Below are 18,008 nucleotides of genomic sequence, written 5' to 3'. Positions count from 1 at the left end.
GACTGTAGTTTGGACTGCAATTCCCATGAAACCCAGGGGACTGGGAACAAAGGAAGAGAAAGTGACAAAGTAGAGAAGGGAGCTATAGATGAGCAGAGCCAGGACTGATGGCAGCTCTGCTGCTCAGCTGGTGGCAGCCCTTCAGCAATTACATTGCTCATGGCAGTCAGCTAAACAGTTAATTTTGTGAAATGCTGAAGATTTAAATAAATAAAAATAGAAATAAATGCTTAAATATAAACATTGCTATTACCTGTCAATTATTAAAAAAAAATAAAAATCAAATTCTGCCAAGCCTACTCATCATCTCCACCCTGCTGCTGATCCTTAGGTCCTTAGCCAGAAATCTGAATTTGTTCCTCTCCATGCTATAACTTCTATATCCTTCCAGTAAAGCCTCTGTTCTAACTGTGCCATTTAACTGAGGAACCACTGAGGATTTACTCTTGCTCTAACAAGTGGCAGCCAGTCTGTTTGGGCTGAGTAGACAGGGCTGTGAAGCCTACAATAAAACTAATTGCCAATACCCACCATTTTCTAAAGTTATTCTCCCTAGTAACTTTAACTTAATTATATACCATACCTTATGGACTTTCAAATGAACATAAACTTAGCAAATAGTTTTTAATAATTTATTAAATTTTCCATTTAAATGATACATTCTCTAGGATGATGCAAACAACTTCCTGGTAGTTTTATTTACAGTCTGCAGCCACTTCTGTAAAACATATAAATGATTACAGACTAAAACACACAACATATTTTCAAACATTTAAATAGAAGAACATTTTATTCCAAAGTAAATTCTACACACTACCTTTTCCATAAAAATATAAAAAATAGTTTAATTACTATATTTTACCCAAATCATTTTTTTCACATGTGAGGGCCCCCTCCCAAAAAAAGGGAACTCTGTCAATAAGAAATTTAAAAGGAGACCGCATCACAAGTTAAATGACTAATGCCAACTGCTTAAAATTTACCACAATAGCAAATTAGTTCCATTTAACAACTAGCAAGAAATATCCTGCAGTATTTTTTTTTTTTTTGCCTAACCTGTACCTTCCATGCTAGATTTTTTTTAACAGATACATACACACTTTTGTTATTTAAAAATAATGGGCAGATCCAAGCAATCATTTTATACCGCAGACTATACCGCCAGTCATCATGTGCCCAACAACACAAATTGGCAATCTTACACTACACAACAGTTTTTTGCAAAAATAGTAAAAGGGAAACATTTTCCTTTTGGGAACTATATTTAAAGGTGACTTATTTACCAAACTCCAATGAAAATAACCTTCTTCTCTCTCTCCTTGAAAATAGTGCCTCATTTATGTTACTATTATTTTGCTAGGTTCCTTGACCGATATTTTGTGTAGACAGCTGCGCGAGTCATGAAAAAACCCACACTAGCTCCTCTCATTAGGATATATTTAATTTATAAGAAAGGCACAAGGATGAGTCTCCTAAGCAGCAACAGTTATTGTCCTCCCCCCATACCCTGTCCCTAACCCTCATCTTATTCAGATGCTGCTGGTGCAAGAGACATTCTTTGTCTCCGAGAATGTTACTGTTCCATGAGCTCAGAAACAGGCAAAGTTGAAAACACTAAAGCCTTTGTACAGTACAAACAGCATATTTATCTCCAACAAATTAGCTGTAATAAAAATGTTATATGTCGCAATTAATATCTGATCTGAAACATCAGAAAAAGCCGTCTGAGAAAAGCTCAGCAGCAAAGTATAATATACTTGTTAAAAAGGGGGTGGAAGTCACCTTCTGTGCAACGCCGCATTCAGTTTTGACAGATATGGTAGTGATATTCTAGCACTTTGTGGGCAATGAGGTTAGAAACTGTCATTCCGCTTCCTCCCCCAGCTAGTTTATAAGATTTCCCAAAACATAAATTAAGCTGCTGTAAATGCAGAATTGGTATATGAAGTGCACAGCATGATCTGAAACAAGCTTTTGCTTTCCAGCATGTAAACAAGGGTTACTGGGCCTTAGTTCATATAATCAAATCTGATGATAGATTCTTAAAACTAAAAAAGTAAAATTTCCTATGAAAGGATTAGCCACAAAAATACTCTTTTAGTAAGTCTCACTTGCCATTTACTAACTTTTAAGTCCTACGATCTAATCTGTAAAACACTTAGAAAGTTTTTTTAACTGTAGAAATATTGACCAGTTGAACTGTTTGGCAATAACGTATTCAAAACCTCCTTGGAAAATGGCATTGTCATCATTCATAACAACAGTCCTAAATTGTACCACACTATTTCTTCTTTTTCTTCTTCGGTGGTTCATCGTCAGAGCTACTGTCTGTGCTGGTGCTGCTGCTACTGGAGGAACTAGAATCTGACTCGAAGTCTGAGGAAGAAGAAGAACTACTTGAAGATGGAGAGGATGAGGAAGTGGAAGAGCTTTCGTCACTGTCACTATCATCGGACGAAGAAGTAGTAGAGGAATCTTCGCTCTCTGATGAAGACTCGCTAGCTGAACTGATGCTGCTACTGCTGCTGGAGCTAGTCACACTCTTAGACCTGCAAGAAGCATAAAAAGGATAGATGACAGGCTCTACCCCCTACAGTGGTCACCAGACAGACCTACTGTAGCTACAATTGCACCACAATGTTTTCACAAGCTCAAAAACATTCACCTTTTGGGCTGAAATTTTCCAGACCTGATTCTGCCTGAAGCAGGCTTTTCCTCCCCATTCTTGTTTCCATCTTCAACAATTATCCCTTACCTATTTTAATAATGGTAAAGTGAAAATATATACACGCACCCCAGATATCATTAAATATTCTGACAATGCTTAAAATGACAAAACAGAATTACAGGAAAAAGAAGGGGCTACATTTTGGAACTAGGATGTCATCATTACTGAGGGCTGGTATCTTTACTTGGTGAATGCATGCATTATGCAATTATGCACATTTTAACACACAATTAAGATTTTAACACAACTGGAATCTTTTTTTTCCAACTCAAAAATACTGAGGTGGAGGATGCCCACTGTGGGAAATGAAATTCAGATGAAATTCAGATTATATTTAATGCTGATGAGGTATTTTGAATAATTTGGATCAATTACATAGACAACTGGGTGGGTACTTAAAAGCAACATCTAAAATCCAAGTGAATGGGATGCTAAGGGACAATGTAGAAAGAGGAAACAGCTATCTGATTTCAGATGAAATAGTCAGTTACATTAGTTATAAAGAGACATCAACTTTTGGGGCAAACCTTTAACTCAGAGCAGGAAGGGACAAATACAGCTTAGGTGATGTGAAAAAAAGCAGTATTTCATAATGCTCTAGAATATTTATTTCGAAATATGACAGTTTTCTTCCTTGCTGTGTGATGCTTTTGGCGCCAACAACATACCAATAGCATCTGTTTTATATAAGGCGCACTAAATCAGGTAGGTCTCCGATACTGCATATTGGACATGATCACATTAGGCCTGTGCGAAACGGCTAGTATTCGCTTCGGATTCGGCCAATTCAAGGGACAGCGATTCGATTCGGTGATTTGAATGACTGTCCCAAATCAATTCGGTCAAATCTGATTCGGAGATTTGGCTGCCAACGAATCAGCCGAATTGCCAAGTCAAACAGGCCCCCATCCCCCTGCCCATTCTCCCAGCCCCAATGGCTGCCCTGCCTGGCCCCAGCTCTTAAAAAAAAAAAAAAGCCCCACACTCACAGGCTCCTGCCAGGCAGGAGCACAATCCCCGTTGCCCCCCCACTGCCCCATGCTGTGTGGGGGGCTCTGCCACAAGCACCAACCCCCACCTGTTCTCCCAGCCCCCCCATAGCTGCCCCACCCAGCCCCAGCTCTTAAAAAAGCCCCACATTCACCAGCTGTTGCAACGGCCATCAGGCCTTCTGAGGGCTCATGGCAGAGCCCCCCATGCAGCACAGGGCAGTGCGGGGCAGCAGGGATCCTCCCCCCACTGCTCCCCACAGGAGTCAGTGAGTGGGGGGCTTTTTTTTTTTTTTTTTTTTAAGAGCCAGGAGCTAGGGCCAGGCAGGGCAGCCATTGATGCGACTGTGAGAGGAGGCAGGAGTCCCCCCATGGTTTTCTCCCCCTTCCTCCAGCACCATTTTTTAGTTACTTGAAACATACGTAATACCCACCCAGCCAAAGAAAGGAATATTTTCACTATTTAAGGGAAGGGTACATAGAGGAACAAAGGGGGACAAAGAATTAAAGCTTGGAGATTGGGAGAAAGTTAAATCAAGCTACATTATATGCATTTGTAGACTATAAGAGGAAGAGGCTAAACACAATAAATAAAATCCTAGAACTTATTTCAATTTCCAACACACCCTCTTCCAAATAACTTATCACAACAGTCAGTGCAAGATTAGGCACTCGGGCACTGTATAGTTTTCATTATTCCCCACATACCTTTTTTTCTTGTTCTTCCTTTCTGCAGTACTTTCTCCAGTGCTAATTAAAAGGGGGAAAAACAATGGCTTTGATTAATGCAGCGGGAAAGATTAAGTAGATAAATGTACAGTGGAGCCAAGGTTTATACTAGAAAATCATCATCTCACTGAAAAGAAAAGTGAGCAGTGTGTCGTAATGATTCCAGCTGAACTTTGGCCATTATATCTGCTCTCAGTTGGCATTTTACTTTTGTGTTAAATGTGTCATATTTTAGATGCCCTCCTCTCTATTTTTAAAGAACACTGTCATTTTGGGGAAAAAAGCGGGCAAAAATTCATTTCACTTACATTAGCAATACCTTATTTTTTTAAAAACAAAAACTTTTTAAAAATCAAATTTAGTTTTCAACACAAATACAGTGACCAATGTCAATCTAGAGACAAAATAGTCCATTTTTATTCATGGTTTCTAGCCATTTCCCTTTCAGGTTCTCATGCATTCACAAAGATGGAAAGTTTGGGTTCTAAAGGAAAGCTTCTTTAACAAACACTTTCCTTTGGTGTTATAAATATCCCATGGAGATATTCTGATTGTTCTTACTATTCGAAAATCCTTTTAACAAAATCAGTTGTGGGTCAAGTTGGTCATGCACACTCCATTTTGTCATGCTGCCAACAGTAGGACAGCACCAAAGCCTTCGTTCAGCAAAGCATTTATGCATGTAAGCAAATTCATCCCTGGTTAGAAAACGCTTAAGCATGTGCTTTATTTAAAAATGCCTAATATCCCATTGATCTCTTTGGGGCTTTTATGCATGTGCTTCAGGTCTTTCTGGAACAAGGATTATATTCTTTAAAAAACAAACTCAAGGCTCAATAGTATGAAAAAAATCAAAATACAAGTAAAAAACTATTCCTGTGTTTTTACAATCCGGTTGCTCACATATCACTTAAAAGATGAACATGTGAGGTTTTTACTTGGAAGAACTTGTCCATAGAGATTACAAAAGCATGCTTCTTCCCTTTCTTTCAATGCAATTAGTGCTATATTTTAATTGAAGTGCCTTCTCAAAAACCATTTTCCTGCTACCAGTAGTAACATAAAAAAGGAATGCAGAGTGCCTAATGTCACACTTTATGCAATACACTTGGGCATTTTACAGGCTCGCTCATTCCCACAAGTGTTAAAACATGATGTTTCTGGATATAAGAGAGTTTCCCTCATGCAGTCTTCTGTAGCCTAAGGGAAGGTGCACTGAACTGTACAAGTCAAAAGCCAACTAGTCATAACCTACCTCTTCTACTGAATGTTATTGTTACTTGTATACTTCACAAGTGAATTGATCCAGACCCAAGAGCCCTACTTTAGATGATGTACATCTACATCCTTTTTACAGATAAACTGAGAAGCTGAACTGAGCTGGAATTAGAACTCAGAGTACCCTTCAGAAGAAGTGGACTCAATGACAGAAGATGGTCTAACCCATCCTAACAGAGAATGGATCTCTGTCCCTCTTTAGCAGTTAGCATACAAAGATTTACAAGTCTAGTGCCTCCATGGAAATGTGAGAAGTCCTGTAACACAAGGAGGGAAAAGGTTGTTTTTCAATTCAGATAGAGACTCCATTTCTTTAGGTGACCCAAACAGGTCCATCACTTCACATGGCGACATTCTGCTGCATCAGTCTACCACTCCCAGAGCCAGGGGCACTATGGCTAGGTGCAGAAGTTACACATAAACCAGTTTAAGTTTTTACTTCAAAGTAATTGTTTAACCTAATGATAAGCAAGCTGTCTTCCCCACTCCTAGCCACCTCTAAACACTGCTCCTCAGGAGAGTAACAAGTTTTCTTGTCATCAGTTTACTCCTCCAACTAAAGTAGAAGAAGTTTGGGGTGAGGCTTGGAAAGTTGGGGATCAAATTTAGTTGAGGCCTGAGAAGAAAAAATATTTTAAGTTAGTACCAGCCTCTGGGACAGCTGCAGCAAATTTTATATGGAAAATACCCCTGAACTCTGGATTTGGAGATGCACTTGAATGTTGTGTTAATGCCTAGATTTTCATGCAAACTGCCCTTCAATGAGAGGATGGAGGAAATACTATTGGTCTAGAGTGGCAGAGACTGCTTTTAAGTGCAGGCAGACAACCCTGCCTATGCAATTTGAAAAACATCAGAACTTTATTTAACAACTTTATCTTTACAGAAAAAACAAGCTTCACACTTGAAAACGTAACTTTAGGACTTGAAGGACTGGAGGCTTCCAGGTTTTACTCTTAGTTTCAGAGATCTTTTGACTTTAGGAAATCCATGCAAACCCAATGGACACAGTAGGGATTAAAAACATTATTCCCTGCTTGTAGTTAGTTAGTGGCCCCTATACAAGATAAGTTTGATGTGTCATAGGTCCAGCTTCCACATTACAAGATTGATTATATTATGTACCAAGTGACAGACACAACAAATTCAGAAGTCATGGAGAGTGAACTGCTTCTGCAGCTCCAAGATGAAGTTCTCCACAGAGGCAAGCTCGTGGGTGACATCTGTGAGATGCTTCCCCTACTTCAGACTTATAGATGCACCTAGACTTTTAATTCCACTAGCTTGTCATGAGCACTAAATTCATACTCCTTCCCTCATATGCAGCTGGAGTACAAAGTTATATAGACTGATTACAAATATGCAAATAAATTAATTAGCTTGCATATAATGTCACATGAAGCTGCACAAAAACTTGAAAGTGATCAGCCTAAAACCTGTAAAGCCTCTTTATTGTTCAGTAGTTGTGATACTGTTTGCCAATAAAGAAGTCAGTATGTGTATGCCCAGGATGTAGGTAAGTGTGAGATGTCTCAACTTCACAATATGCTGAACAAAGCACATTCCAATATAGGTTATAAACAATTTGGTCTTTTAGAAACATTTACTCTTTCTAGTAAAAAGAAAAAACAAACATTTAAATTCTGCCATCCTCCTTTTACTCGCAACACTTCTGGCAATGTTTAACCATATTTACATTTTCAGCCTCAATTCACTTCCATCTTCCAAACCTGCTATTCTGCATTACTTGATATGTTGAAGAGATAGCAGCCAGGAAACATGTTTAAATGCTGCCTCAAACTGTAGTAAACTTAACACCAAAAGTGCATGATCTTTTTGTCCCAGGAGACTACATGACCAGAATTACTGTGTTTTGAAAGTCCTTGTTTCAAATCACACACCTTCCACCTAAACCAATAATTATTCTCTCACTAGCAGAATCAGAGTGAAAACACTGTTTCATGATGTCAGCCCACCTCAGACAACTGGACTTGTTTGCCTCTGCAAGAACAGATTGCATAGATTTGGTTATTTAATAACCAAGACTATCATTTTCAAGAGTTGAGAACGTTCCCAAAGACAGAACTGCTCCAATTGGGTCCCTGTGTACAAACATGTGTATGTTTAATTAAAAGCCAAAATACTCCTCCCAATTTTTGCATGCACTTTATCCCAACAGAAGCAAGATATTCTGCATGCTGAATTAAGCACTCCTATCCAATTCCTTTTGCAAAAGGAAAGTATGTTTCTCAGACCACCATCACATCCATCCTCTTTTCTCCATGAACAAGAAAGAGAATTATTTAAGAAGTGCTTGGTTTGAAAAGTCACTGTGATTTTGCCATCTATAATTTTCAAACTCCTAAATTGCTACATCAAAACCAAATACTAGAACACTAAACGGTTAATCTCATCAAGGATCATCTTCATTCCAAATTAAACCTCTCCAGCCCCAAATTATTCCCACCTAAAAGCTTTTAAAAAGTTGAGAAAATCTGTTGTGATAAGGAAGATTATTTTTAAAAAACTGCACCATGTTTGCTTAAACTTAAGCTTTACCTTCATGTAGAGAACTTGGCATGGAAAGTTTCAGCCCCAAAAGAAAAAGATTCAGAAACTCATAACCAAGTGATAAAGGGAAGGTGGAATTAGAATGAAAATGCATTAAAACAATTTGGGTTCCAGTTGGCTGACAATATTAAGCATTTTGTTACTTAAAACAAGTCTACACAACACAATATTTAACAGGCTTTAGTCCTTGCCAATGTTAATGTCCGTCCTCTCCACCCCCCACAACTACAGCTACTGATAGCAAAGTTGAACTCAAGCTGCAATGAAACAGATGACAAAAGATGGTCAGCATAAAATGATATGTTATGTCCTTTTATATTACTTTGATAAAACACAAATTGTTCAAATACTTAATTCTGCTAGCTGGGAGAATCAATCAGAAAAAGGAATTCTATCTATCTATAGGCCACTTGAAATACAAACCAAAGCCTAGTATGATTTTTTTTTGCTTAGTTGTAGGTGGTACCAGTCCAGGTATTTCAGGTGGCAAAGCTGCAGACAGGTCTCTTAATCCAATGAGATGTACCACTGATATTTTTAGGGATAAGGAACTGACAGTACATGTTAATCCACATCTTGTTTGCCTGCTCATCTTTTATTCTTCTTCACTGAATACAGAAAACTGTATGGCTGCTCCACCCAATTTTTGAATTATGCTCATTTATGGTTAAAGCATAAAAATGAAAGAATTGCTGAATTGTTCTTTAACTATGGCAGCTGCCTCTACACCACAAAACAATTACAACAAGTTGTTCTCTTAGCTTATAAAATAATGCTCTGCTATAGAGACCCAATTCCTCAGTTTAACTGCACTCTTATCCTCTTGTGTTATTTAATTTCATTATTGGTCTACATTAAGACAGGGAGAAGCTGCAAAATAAGTTGTGGATATGAATAAGTATATCCCTCACCCCTCAACATAAAAACAAATCAATGAGTTAGGTGTACAGACTGAAGACAACTAACACAAAACAACACAAAAAACAAAACAAAAAAATGACCAGGCCTGTCTTGCCTAGACACACACCATATACAATGGACTGCAAGCTTTTTGTTTAGCTGACCTTACCTTTGCTGCAATAACAGTCGATTTTCTTTTTCTTTCAGAGTTTTCGCTAATTGTGCTGTCCGTGATGGTCTATGCAAATATTTTCTTTTTCCTGTACATTCATAGGTCCAATGGCCAAATTCCAAACATTTCTGACATCTCACATGCTGCTTATTTGCCTCCCTATAAAAATGCAGAATTGCTTAAGTGTAGGTTTGGATTCAAGCACTATTTAAAGTTAGTGTATTTCAGCATATTAGTTCTTAAGAACATATATCACTCTTGTTAATCTAAACTTCAAATGTCTGCTTGTTGTTACTGGCTCCTGGACACGGCTCAAGTCAGAACACGCCTGAATTTTGCTGAGGCTCTAGACAGGCACGGGCACATGCCAGCGTAGTTACCTGCAGGATCAGGGTCTTTTCTTCTCCAGAACCTGAGCAAAACAACACCCTTTCTGTCAAAGTAAAAGCAAAAACACACCTGTCACTTGGGTGACACCTTGGCACACTGCACATGGATCACATTTTAATTCAGTAATTCAGACTGGCTGACCTCTTTCTCAGTCACTCCTAAATGTCAAGACATCCCCATCCCCTTCAGAAATTACCATCCGCATGTTTTAAAAAGACTGATGAAACCAGAAAAATGAAGCAACTCTTCAGTTATATCCAGTGAACACAGATTGACTTTATTAAAAACAAATCCTCAACATTATTTCTGGCATCACAGTTTGCATTCCTGGACCAAGTGCTAGAAACATGGATACATGATAAGATCAACACGAGTTGTACCCACTGTTAAGCCCTAACAAGAAGACGCACATGTCTCTTCAGCTTTCTTCAGGCAAGCAACCAGAAAACTGCCAATACAGCGATTCAGTTTGTTGCAGTGTTTTAGGAAACTTAATTTCCAAGCCCTGGGATTTAACAGTCAGACTAAATAGGACACCGTGTTCCTTGTGGGAGAGATCCTACTATGTCAACTGACAATTAGTGACTTTCATCACAGAAGTGCAGTTACAGCATGGCAGATTCAAGGTAACATTTCAGTCTTTCTATCCCAAGCCTGACCCCATTTCTGCTTTCTTGTGCATACAGTTCTCTAAAGCAGTGGTTCTCAACCCTTTTCGTTCTGGAACCCATTTGCAAAGAGCAATGGCTTGGTCCACCCCCCAAGGCCTTGCCGGTGCCCAACCCACAGCGCCCCATCCCCCCCTGCCCTGCCACAGTCTTTGCACCCAACCACCTTTCCCCAGGGCCATCAGGCACCTGCCCCCCTCCACACCCATCCCCTCCACATATGCACACATGCAAACACTGCCCACCCCCCACCCTGGCAGTCCCCAATCCTCCAACCCCCACTCCTCATACCCTTCATCCGGCTGCTGGGGCTGCTCCCACAAACCTGCCTGGCTACATACTGGCCATGCCCCAAGCAGCCCCTTGCAGGCTGGCAGCGTTCCAGCTTGCAAGGGGAAACCTGCGCTTTCATGTTTTTCTGGCACTTGCTCACAACCCTTTAAAATATTCTTGTGACCCACCTTTGGGTTGAGACCCACAGGTTGAGAAATGCTGCTCTAGAGCACACTAACCCACTTGAGAAGAAGCATGAAGTACCAATTTGCTGAGCAAATAAATTCAAGCCCAAACCAGTGTAGTTTTGCAATAGTTCGCTAGAATTTACAGAGGAATAAAGACTTCCTTTTCAGGTTAACATGGGCTACAGAAATCTATACATCACACCCATCCAGCAGAAGGAATTTCCCACTGGTTTCCACTGACACACAAAGGCAGGTAAAATTTATGCCATTTTATTTTTCCTCTGATTCTCTCATTTACTTCAAGAGAAACTACTGTTTTTACAGTGCTTTGAAACCACACCAATCTTCTCTAAATGCCTATAAGGATTGCCCTCATTTTACATATGAGGAAAGTGAAGCAGAGAGGTTAAGTGATTCAGACAAGGTCACACCAAGAGTCATTGCCAAAGTCAGGATTAAAATTCAGAACTTCCTAATATCCAGTCTTCCACTTAGCTTACTGTACAAACTCTCCCTTTTATCGTTCTTCTTTCCACTGAAACTCGCTCTGAAAGCTCAGGCCATTCAGAGCTTCTGAAGTTAACAGGCTTGTGCTGCAAAGAGACACATTCCTAAATGCACAGTTAACATCCAGAGACAGTGAAGAGCTGTTAGTACTGACGAACATTTCAATTTGGCAATGAGCTGAATGTTGCCATTTGAGGCAAATTAAGAGTTGTGTTTCCATTGGCCTTTGTCATCACTTAAGACTCCCACTTCTGTCACATTTTTAATAGCAGTCTTGCACATAACATCCACCACACTCTAGGCTAAATTTCCTATTTCATATCGTAGCCTTGAAAAATGGTGCCGACAGATTCAGTGGGGAACTACTAAAACTTGCAATTAACTGCAAACAATTAACTTTAATTTCAACTGGGAACAGTACACTTAATAAGTAGGTTGAACAGGAGTCAAGGGCTTCTGAAAGGTTTTTAGAAGTTTTTCTCTCCCACTCATGTCCCAAAAGAAAGCTTGGACAAAGAACAAAATTCATCCGGACTCTCTCAAGAGAACGCCCAGGGAGACTGCACTTGTGCAAGATGCGTTTCACTGACTAGGCGATCTCCCACTAGTCTGTTAACATGCTTCCAGATAAGACAACTTTTTATAAAGATGAAACTAGCGTTCTTAGCTACAAAGTACAGCCAGCGCTTAAGTGATACACCAAACAATCAAAGAAATATTTTAGTGTCAGTCCCTAAAATAGTTTATGGAGTAAATAGTGCTTTGTTAATGTTACAATGCAAATCTGAATACAAGGTCATAATGAATCATATTTCTGGTGGAGAGATATCCCAGCACATTCGAAGAGCTTTCCCTAACACGCAGGAGAAGGTTAAAGCACTTGAATTCCACAACAATAGACATGGTAGAAATGCTGATGGGTAGTGAGGATTGTAACACTGCCTGCCCAATTCTTTGATATGGCTGCTTGCCCTGCGTCAAGGTTAGTAAAGAGAGGACTTATTTTGCTGCATCAGCTCCCTTCTGACCACTAGGGAAGCGCACTGAAACAAAACTGAAGCACAGCACTTTGGGCAAGAGACTGAGACAGGGAAGAACTGCTTCTAACTTCATAACCAGGTCCTACAACGGGACAGGAAAGCGTTAGATTCAAAGAGGGGGTGCATAGTTGTTTTCAGGGAACATCTGCAACCTCGCCAGGAATCCATACTCTCCAGAGAGAACTTGAAAATCTGCCTGGGCCTAGATGCTGGAAATGGGTGGCACTGACAGTCTTACTGTGATTAGCTCGACTGGCAGAGCTAATCAAATCTATGGACATACCATGATGAGTAAACTAGGAATGAATGGACTACTGCTGTTTGTCTGCCAACAAGCAAATGATGGAAGAGGAATGCTTGGAAGGAATTCTCACAGATGATGCCTGTGAAGTACCATGATAACAGACAAGAAAACAGCTGGCAAAGGTGCTTTGCTTTAGGAATTACTATCCAACCTATCAATTTACCTTTTAAAAAGTGTTTCAACAAAAGTAAGCATTAGACACTTTCCCAGATGGAGTTTAACAGCTGCATTTATAGGCATCACTTGCACAGAAGATCTTGGTATAGTTTCTCATTGAGCTCAAGGCCTATTTTGAACATTATGTAAAAATGAAATGGCTTAATAACCACACAAGTCATGAAAGAAATGCTGAACAGCAAAACCCTACTATTTTAAAAAGTGCTGTCTCCAGTTCCTCTCTGGCCTGCAAGTAGCCAGAAAATATTGATAGTGAGTCAGTGTACGTGTGCATGGGGGCGCACACACACTTGGAGGCAGACTTACAGTATAGCAGAGGCAGGCTTTCAGCCTAAGCACAGAATGGTTAACAACATATGAAAATATGACATCTAAGGAAAAGTTGGAAGAATTGGGGCTATTTAATCTGGAGAAGGGAAGACTACAGGTGAATTTGATAACAGCTTTCAAAAACAAATGAGGTTTTTTATAAAGGGGTGGCAACTAAGTACTCTCTGCATCCACAGGGCACAAGTCATAACAGTCTTAATCTGGAACAAGAGAATTTGAGTTTGGATGTTCAAATGAATGTTCTAACTCCAAGGGTGATTAAGCACCATCACAGATCATCTAGAGAGCTGATGCAATCTCCATCTTTGGAAGTTTTCAGTGCAGCTTAGACAAACATTTTGCCTGGATGATTCAGACAAGGACATTCCTGCCTAGAGCTAAGAAGTGGGCTAGCTGGATTTCTGCGGCCCTTCCAGCCCTAGATTTATGATTGTCATGATTTCATCATATAGATTTTTTTAAAAACAAGAACCAGATTAGCCAGCCAATGATAAACAGACACAGGCAGAAAATGGTTTTTATACCCCACAAAAAAACCTGAGATTTCAAAGCTTCTCTTACTCCAAACCCAAACCCTTCAATAATGTTTGATGAAGAGACGACAAAAACCATGCAGAACATCCCAAAGGCGTGGGTGCTCACCTGTAGCATAGGTTCAATGCCCTACACTGCCACTTCTGAAATGAGCTCCCTAACCACAAGACTATAAAGTCATTCACTCTCTCATTCTGACCCAATAAATGTGAACAGCAGAGCCTGATCTCAGAGAAGCCAATAGCCTGAGTTAGGACACTGCTAAGACACACAGACAGGTTCAAGTCCCTTTCCTCTGTCCAACTGGGTCCTAAGTGACTGCCTTTACACAGGATCCTGGCTGCTCTGCATTGGGTCTTTTCCCCAGTCTTCATCTGCTGGGACTAAGGAACCCTTTAACACTGATACGTTCTCACAAAACGTTTCCATTTTGACAAAAAGCCATTTTGTTTAAAAAATGCTCTCAGCCACTCTTCTAGGGACAGATTTCCACTATATATATTTTTGTTTGTTTGTTTTATTTTTTTTTTTTAAATAGAAGGTAACAGCAATTTGGTTTTCTTACTATGCAAAACAAAATGGTGGACTGATTTAAATCAAGCAGACATACATGGTTTAAAGTAGTTTTAATCCTGCTTTTTATTTGTACTTTATAGTTATTTTAATATGGAAGACTTCATTGTCATTAGTTGATATAATCATTAAAACATATTGATTTACAACCAAATATAACATTTTCAGGAATAGCAGGAAACTTGACCTTTAGACTGAGCTGACTGAATCGGAAAAACAGCTAAGAATTTCAAAAATGGTGAGGGGGCTGAGGGACATGACTTCTGAGGAAAGACGGAGGGAACTGAGTTTATTTAGTCTAGAGAAGACAAGACTGAGTGGAAATGTAATAGCAGCCTTCAGCTACCTAAAGGGTGGTTCAAAAGAGGATGGAGTTGAACTATTCTCAGTGGTGGCAGATGACAGATCAAGGAGCCATGGTCTCAAGTTGCAGCAAGGGAAGTTTAGGTTAAGATTATCAGGATGAACTCTCTCACTAGGAGGGTAGTAAAACACTGGAACAGGTTACCTGTAAAGGTTGTGGACTCTCCATCCTTGGAGGTTTTTAAGACCCAGATAGACAAAGCCTTGGCCGGGATGATATAGTGGGGGCTGGTCCTGCTTTGAGCAGTGGGTTGGACTAGATGACCTCCTGAGGTCCCTTCCAACCCTAATTTTCTGCTTCTGTGATTTTAAGTTTTGGTGCCTTGTATTTGTTCTACCTCCACCAAGGAAAAGAAAAAAAAATCCTCTCTAAATTAACATGGTATTTTTACCTCAGAAGCAAATATGACAGCTGGCAGTTGGCTTGGGTCTCTACAGAACAGTTCTCACACTGTCAAAATCATTCAAACTTCCTTAGTTTAGATACTAAAAACACACACTCAAATTGCCATTAAATCCATCATGTTTCAAAATGTTAAGTGTAAGAGTTACAAAACAGTTCAGTATTTGAAAGCACCCTTAAAACTATCTGAATTAATGCCATTCACTAAGCAAACTAAAAAGTATCAAGCATTTCAAACATCATCAGATTAGCTGAGCACATTTTCAGTATATATTTCAAAAGGGGCAAAAGTTGCAGGTGTTTTTTATAGTCTTCAAATGGCTCTTTGTAATTTCTTTGCGTCTCTCCTTTCACCATGCAACCAAAGAACAGTTTACACCTTACCCATCATTTTGAGTGTAACCAGTTACATATGGTACCCAAAAAACGCTGTCAATTTCTGGGATTATTTTGTGACAAACTACGTCTCAGTTTTTACTCACAGAAGGTAGGGTTTTGTTTTTTTAAATAAGTAACTTCAGCAACTATCCACATGGTATCATTAGCTACTAATAGCTAATGATGGAATCGTTAGCTACTAATTGAACAAGCTCATTATAAAGCATCTACATTAGAATTTGTGCTGGTTTAGAAGCGTTACAAGGGAAAGAGTCACAACAAATCGACACCAAAATACTAAGGAGTTTCTAGTGGCTACAGACTTGTGCTTCTGCCACAATTACTCTACAAGAGCAGAATTAGAAGGATATGGCCTCTCAAACTACATACAAACACAAATATTCAACTATTGGTGTCAAGTGTCAAACCAGCACATATCTGTATTCACTAGAGGACAAGGTAATATAATCAAATGTCAACATAGTAACATGCCATCTTTCAAGGCCACTCATCTTCTGATCCAGAAATAATTCCACACACTATGCAATTATAGGATCAAGACTTGAGAACAATATACTAATTGCTGAGAAGGACTGATCAAACATAGTAAGATGGCCATACACATTTCTAAACCCAGCCCTAACAGTAAAAAGCTCCCACACAAGTGCACAAGACCTAGCAAAACTCTTACCAAGCACTAGATCAACAACCACAAACTAACTGAAAACTGGGAAGACACAGAGCACAATACAAAAAGCACTCATGAACAGCATGTGAAAGGATGAGTTGAAGGAAAGAAACTATGTCCCAAGCCAAAAATAAAGAGGAAATTAAGATAACTATTACAGAGACAGTTAAGAATTGTAATTTTCCAATTAAAAAGAAGTGGGGGAAATCCAAATGTAAACTTAACAATAAGATGCAAATGCAACAAATGCTATCACACTATCCAGACCCTACAACACCAAAAATATATAAAAGTGACCCCCCAGGAATGGACTCCTAAACACTACAGTGAAATCCTATGTAAATTATGATACATTTCCTCTATTTACATAGCCGAAGTTTAGCTTTTTTTTTTTTTCTTTTCCCTTTAGCAAACACCAAAACCATTTTGAAATGCAGGTTTCCTTCACCAGCTGCTGGGGTTGGGTTCCTGGAAGTTCCCATGGTTGGCAAGACAAAAAGGTTATGAGAAAAATGGCAGGTGGCGGGCTGACACACGGCCGTGGAAAGCCACGGTTACTCAAAACTGTATACCATGGTAGCCAAAATGGTATATAGCATATTAAGCATGGATACTCAAAACCGTGGTTGGGGAGGGAAACCTGTACGCTACTGTGAGCAAGGTACTGCAACGTGATCGGCACGATTTTCAGTGGACATTTAAACTTTATCTTTGTGCTTCTCTACGAGTGCAAGGTGCCTTTTTCAACTTGGTGGGAACCCTGTCAGTCTAATACAAAAATCTCAGCCTCAGAAACCCTTGCCCTTTTCAACGTGAAAACAGGAGCGTGTCTTACGTCCCCAGCACGGGTTTGGCAAACCATGGACTCGTCAGGTGCGTCCTCCCAGGAAGGGCGGGAGTGCCAAACCCTCATCAAGGCCTCCCTCTTGGACCTTAATTACCCCCCTGACCTTAGCAACAAGCAGCACAATCCTAACCCGACTGACACCTCCTCGGATTTCAGCCCTGAGCAGCCTGGTGCTGTCAGCCACCACCCTCCAGGGCTGATGCTTGTGTCCAAACAAACAAGCACGGCACCTTAAAGGGGGAGGGGAAGAGTAAAAGGGGGAGGGGGCGCCTGAGAGCCAGCCCGGGCGTCACCTGAACCCACTCCTTCCCCAGCTCTGATATGTCAGCTCCAGGCCCCGGGACCACTTCACCACCCCCGCCCCGATGTACAGAGGGTCGGGGCGAAGCCCTCGGGCCGGGGGATCCCGCCGCCCCTCGGGCCCCGTCCCTGCCCCGCGCACTCACGCCTGCCGCCGAGCGATGAGTCGGTGCATGGGAGTCGCCATCTTAGCCCCTGGGCGGGAAGTGATGGACCCAGCGCGCGGCATGCCGGGCAATTCCGCCCTCCTCCTCCGTCCCCATTGGGGGACTGCCGGGCGGCTGCCACCGAGCGTGAGCCGCCAGCGGGCTAGAGAGGCCGCGCGCCGGGACGGTCCCCGCCTCCTCTCTACTCCTCCCCGCCGCCATGTTGGCCGGGGGGCGGGGCTGAAACAAGCCCTCACCCGAGGCGGGCACAGCCAGCGCTGGCATGACGTCATAGTGAGTTTCAGGGGGTACTGGCCGCACAAGCCGGGGTTGTTGCTGCGGCTGTGCTAGAGCAAGGGCTTGAGGCCAAGTGCTGGATCTGTACTGGGGTGAATTTGGTTTGGTAGCCGTGTTGGTCTGAGACAAAAGGAAAGGCAAACATCTAGATCTCTTGATACACCAATGATGCCTTGTATTAGATAGACCAACTAGGGAATCGCAAAAGTAGCATTCTGTATATCGCTGGTCTGGT

General features: G+C 40.8%; 1 protein-coding gene across 2 annotated transcripts; it reads right to left on the bottom strand.

Annotated features, from left to right (window-relative positions):
* Window positions 1-618: 618 nt before the first annotated feature.
* ZCCHC10 (zinc finger CCHC-type containing 10) lies at window positions 619-17,613 on the bottom strand. Of its 2 annotated transcripts, XM_006263399.4 has the most exons (4): window positions 17,477-17,607; window positions 9,365-9,526; window positions 4,426-4,467; window positions 619-2,549 (listed from the first exon to the last, which is right to left on the bottom strand). In XM_006263399.4, the coding sequence occupies exons 1-4, from the start codon at window positions 17,557-17,559 to the stop codon at window positions 2,282-2,284; spliced, it is 555 nt and encodes a 184-aa protein (XP_006263461.1). In that variant the 5' UTR covers window positions 17,560-17,607; the 3' UTR covers window positions 619-2,281. The 2 variants fall into 2 exon arrangements, with proteins under 2 accessions (XP_006263461.1, XP_019334180.1); XM_019478635.2 differs by lacking the exon at window positions 4,426-4,467 and having other exon boundaries at window positions 17,477-17,613.
* Between the last annotated feature and the right edge of the window lie 395 nt (window positions 17,614-18,008).

Source organism: Alligator mississippiensis, chromosome 9 (genome assembly GCF_030867095.1).
Source record: "Alligator mississippiensis isolate rAllMis1 chromosome 9, rAllMis1, whole genome shotgun sequence".
Taxonomy (NCBI): domain Eukaryota; kingdom Metazoa; phylum Chordata; order Crocodylia; family Alligatoridae; genus Alligator; species Alligator mississippiensis.
Note: the sequence above shows the minus strand (reverse complement) of the source record. Positions and strands in the feature narration are given on the sequence as shown.

Excerpts from the sequence above, each read along its gene's own strand:
- ZCCHC10 (XM_006263399.4), bottom strand. The coding sequence starts at position 17,559 with ATGCCGCGCGCTGGGTCCATCACTTCCCGCCCAGGGGCTAAGATGGCG. Across the intron at positions 4,468-9,364 it reads CGACTGTTATTGCAGCAAAG|CACTGGAGAAAGTACTGCAG; the intron begins GTAAGGTCAGCT and ends CCTTTTAATTAG. Across the intron at positions 2,550-4,425 it reads AGGAAGAACAAGAAAAAAAG|GTCTAAGAGTGTGACTAGCT; the intron begins GTATGTGGGGAA and ends TGCTTCTTGCAG.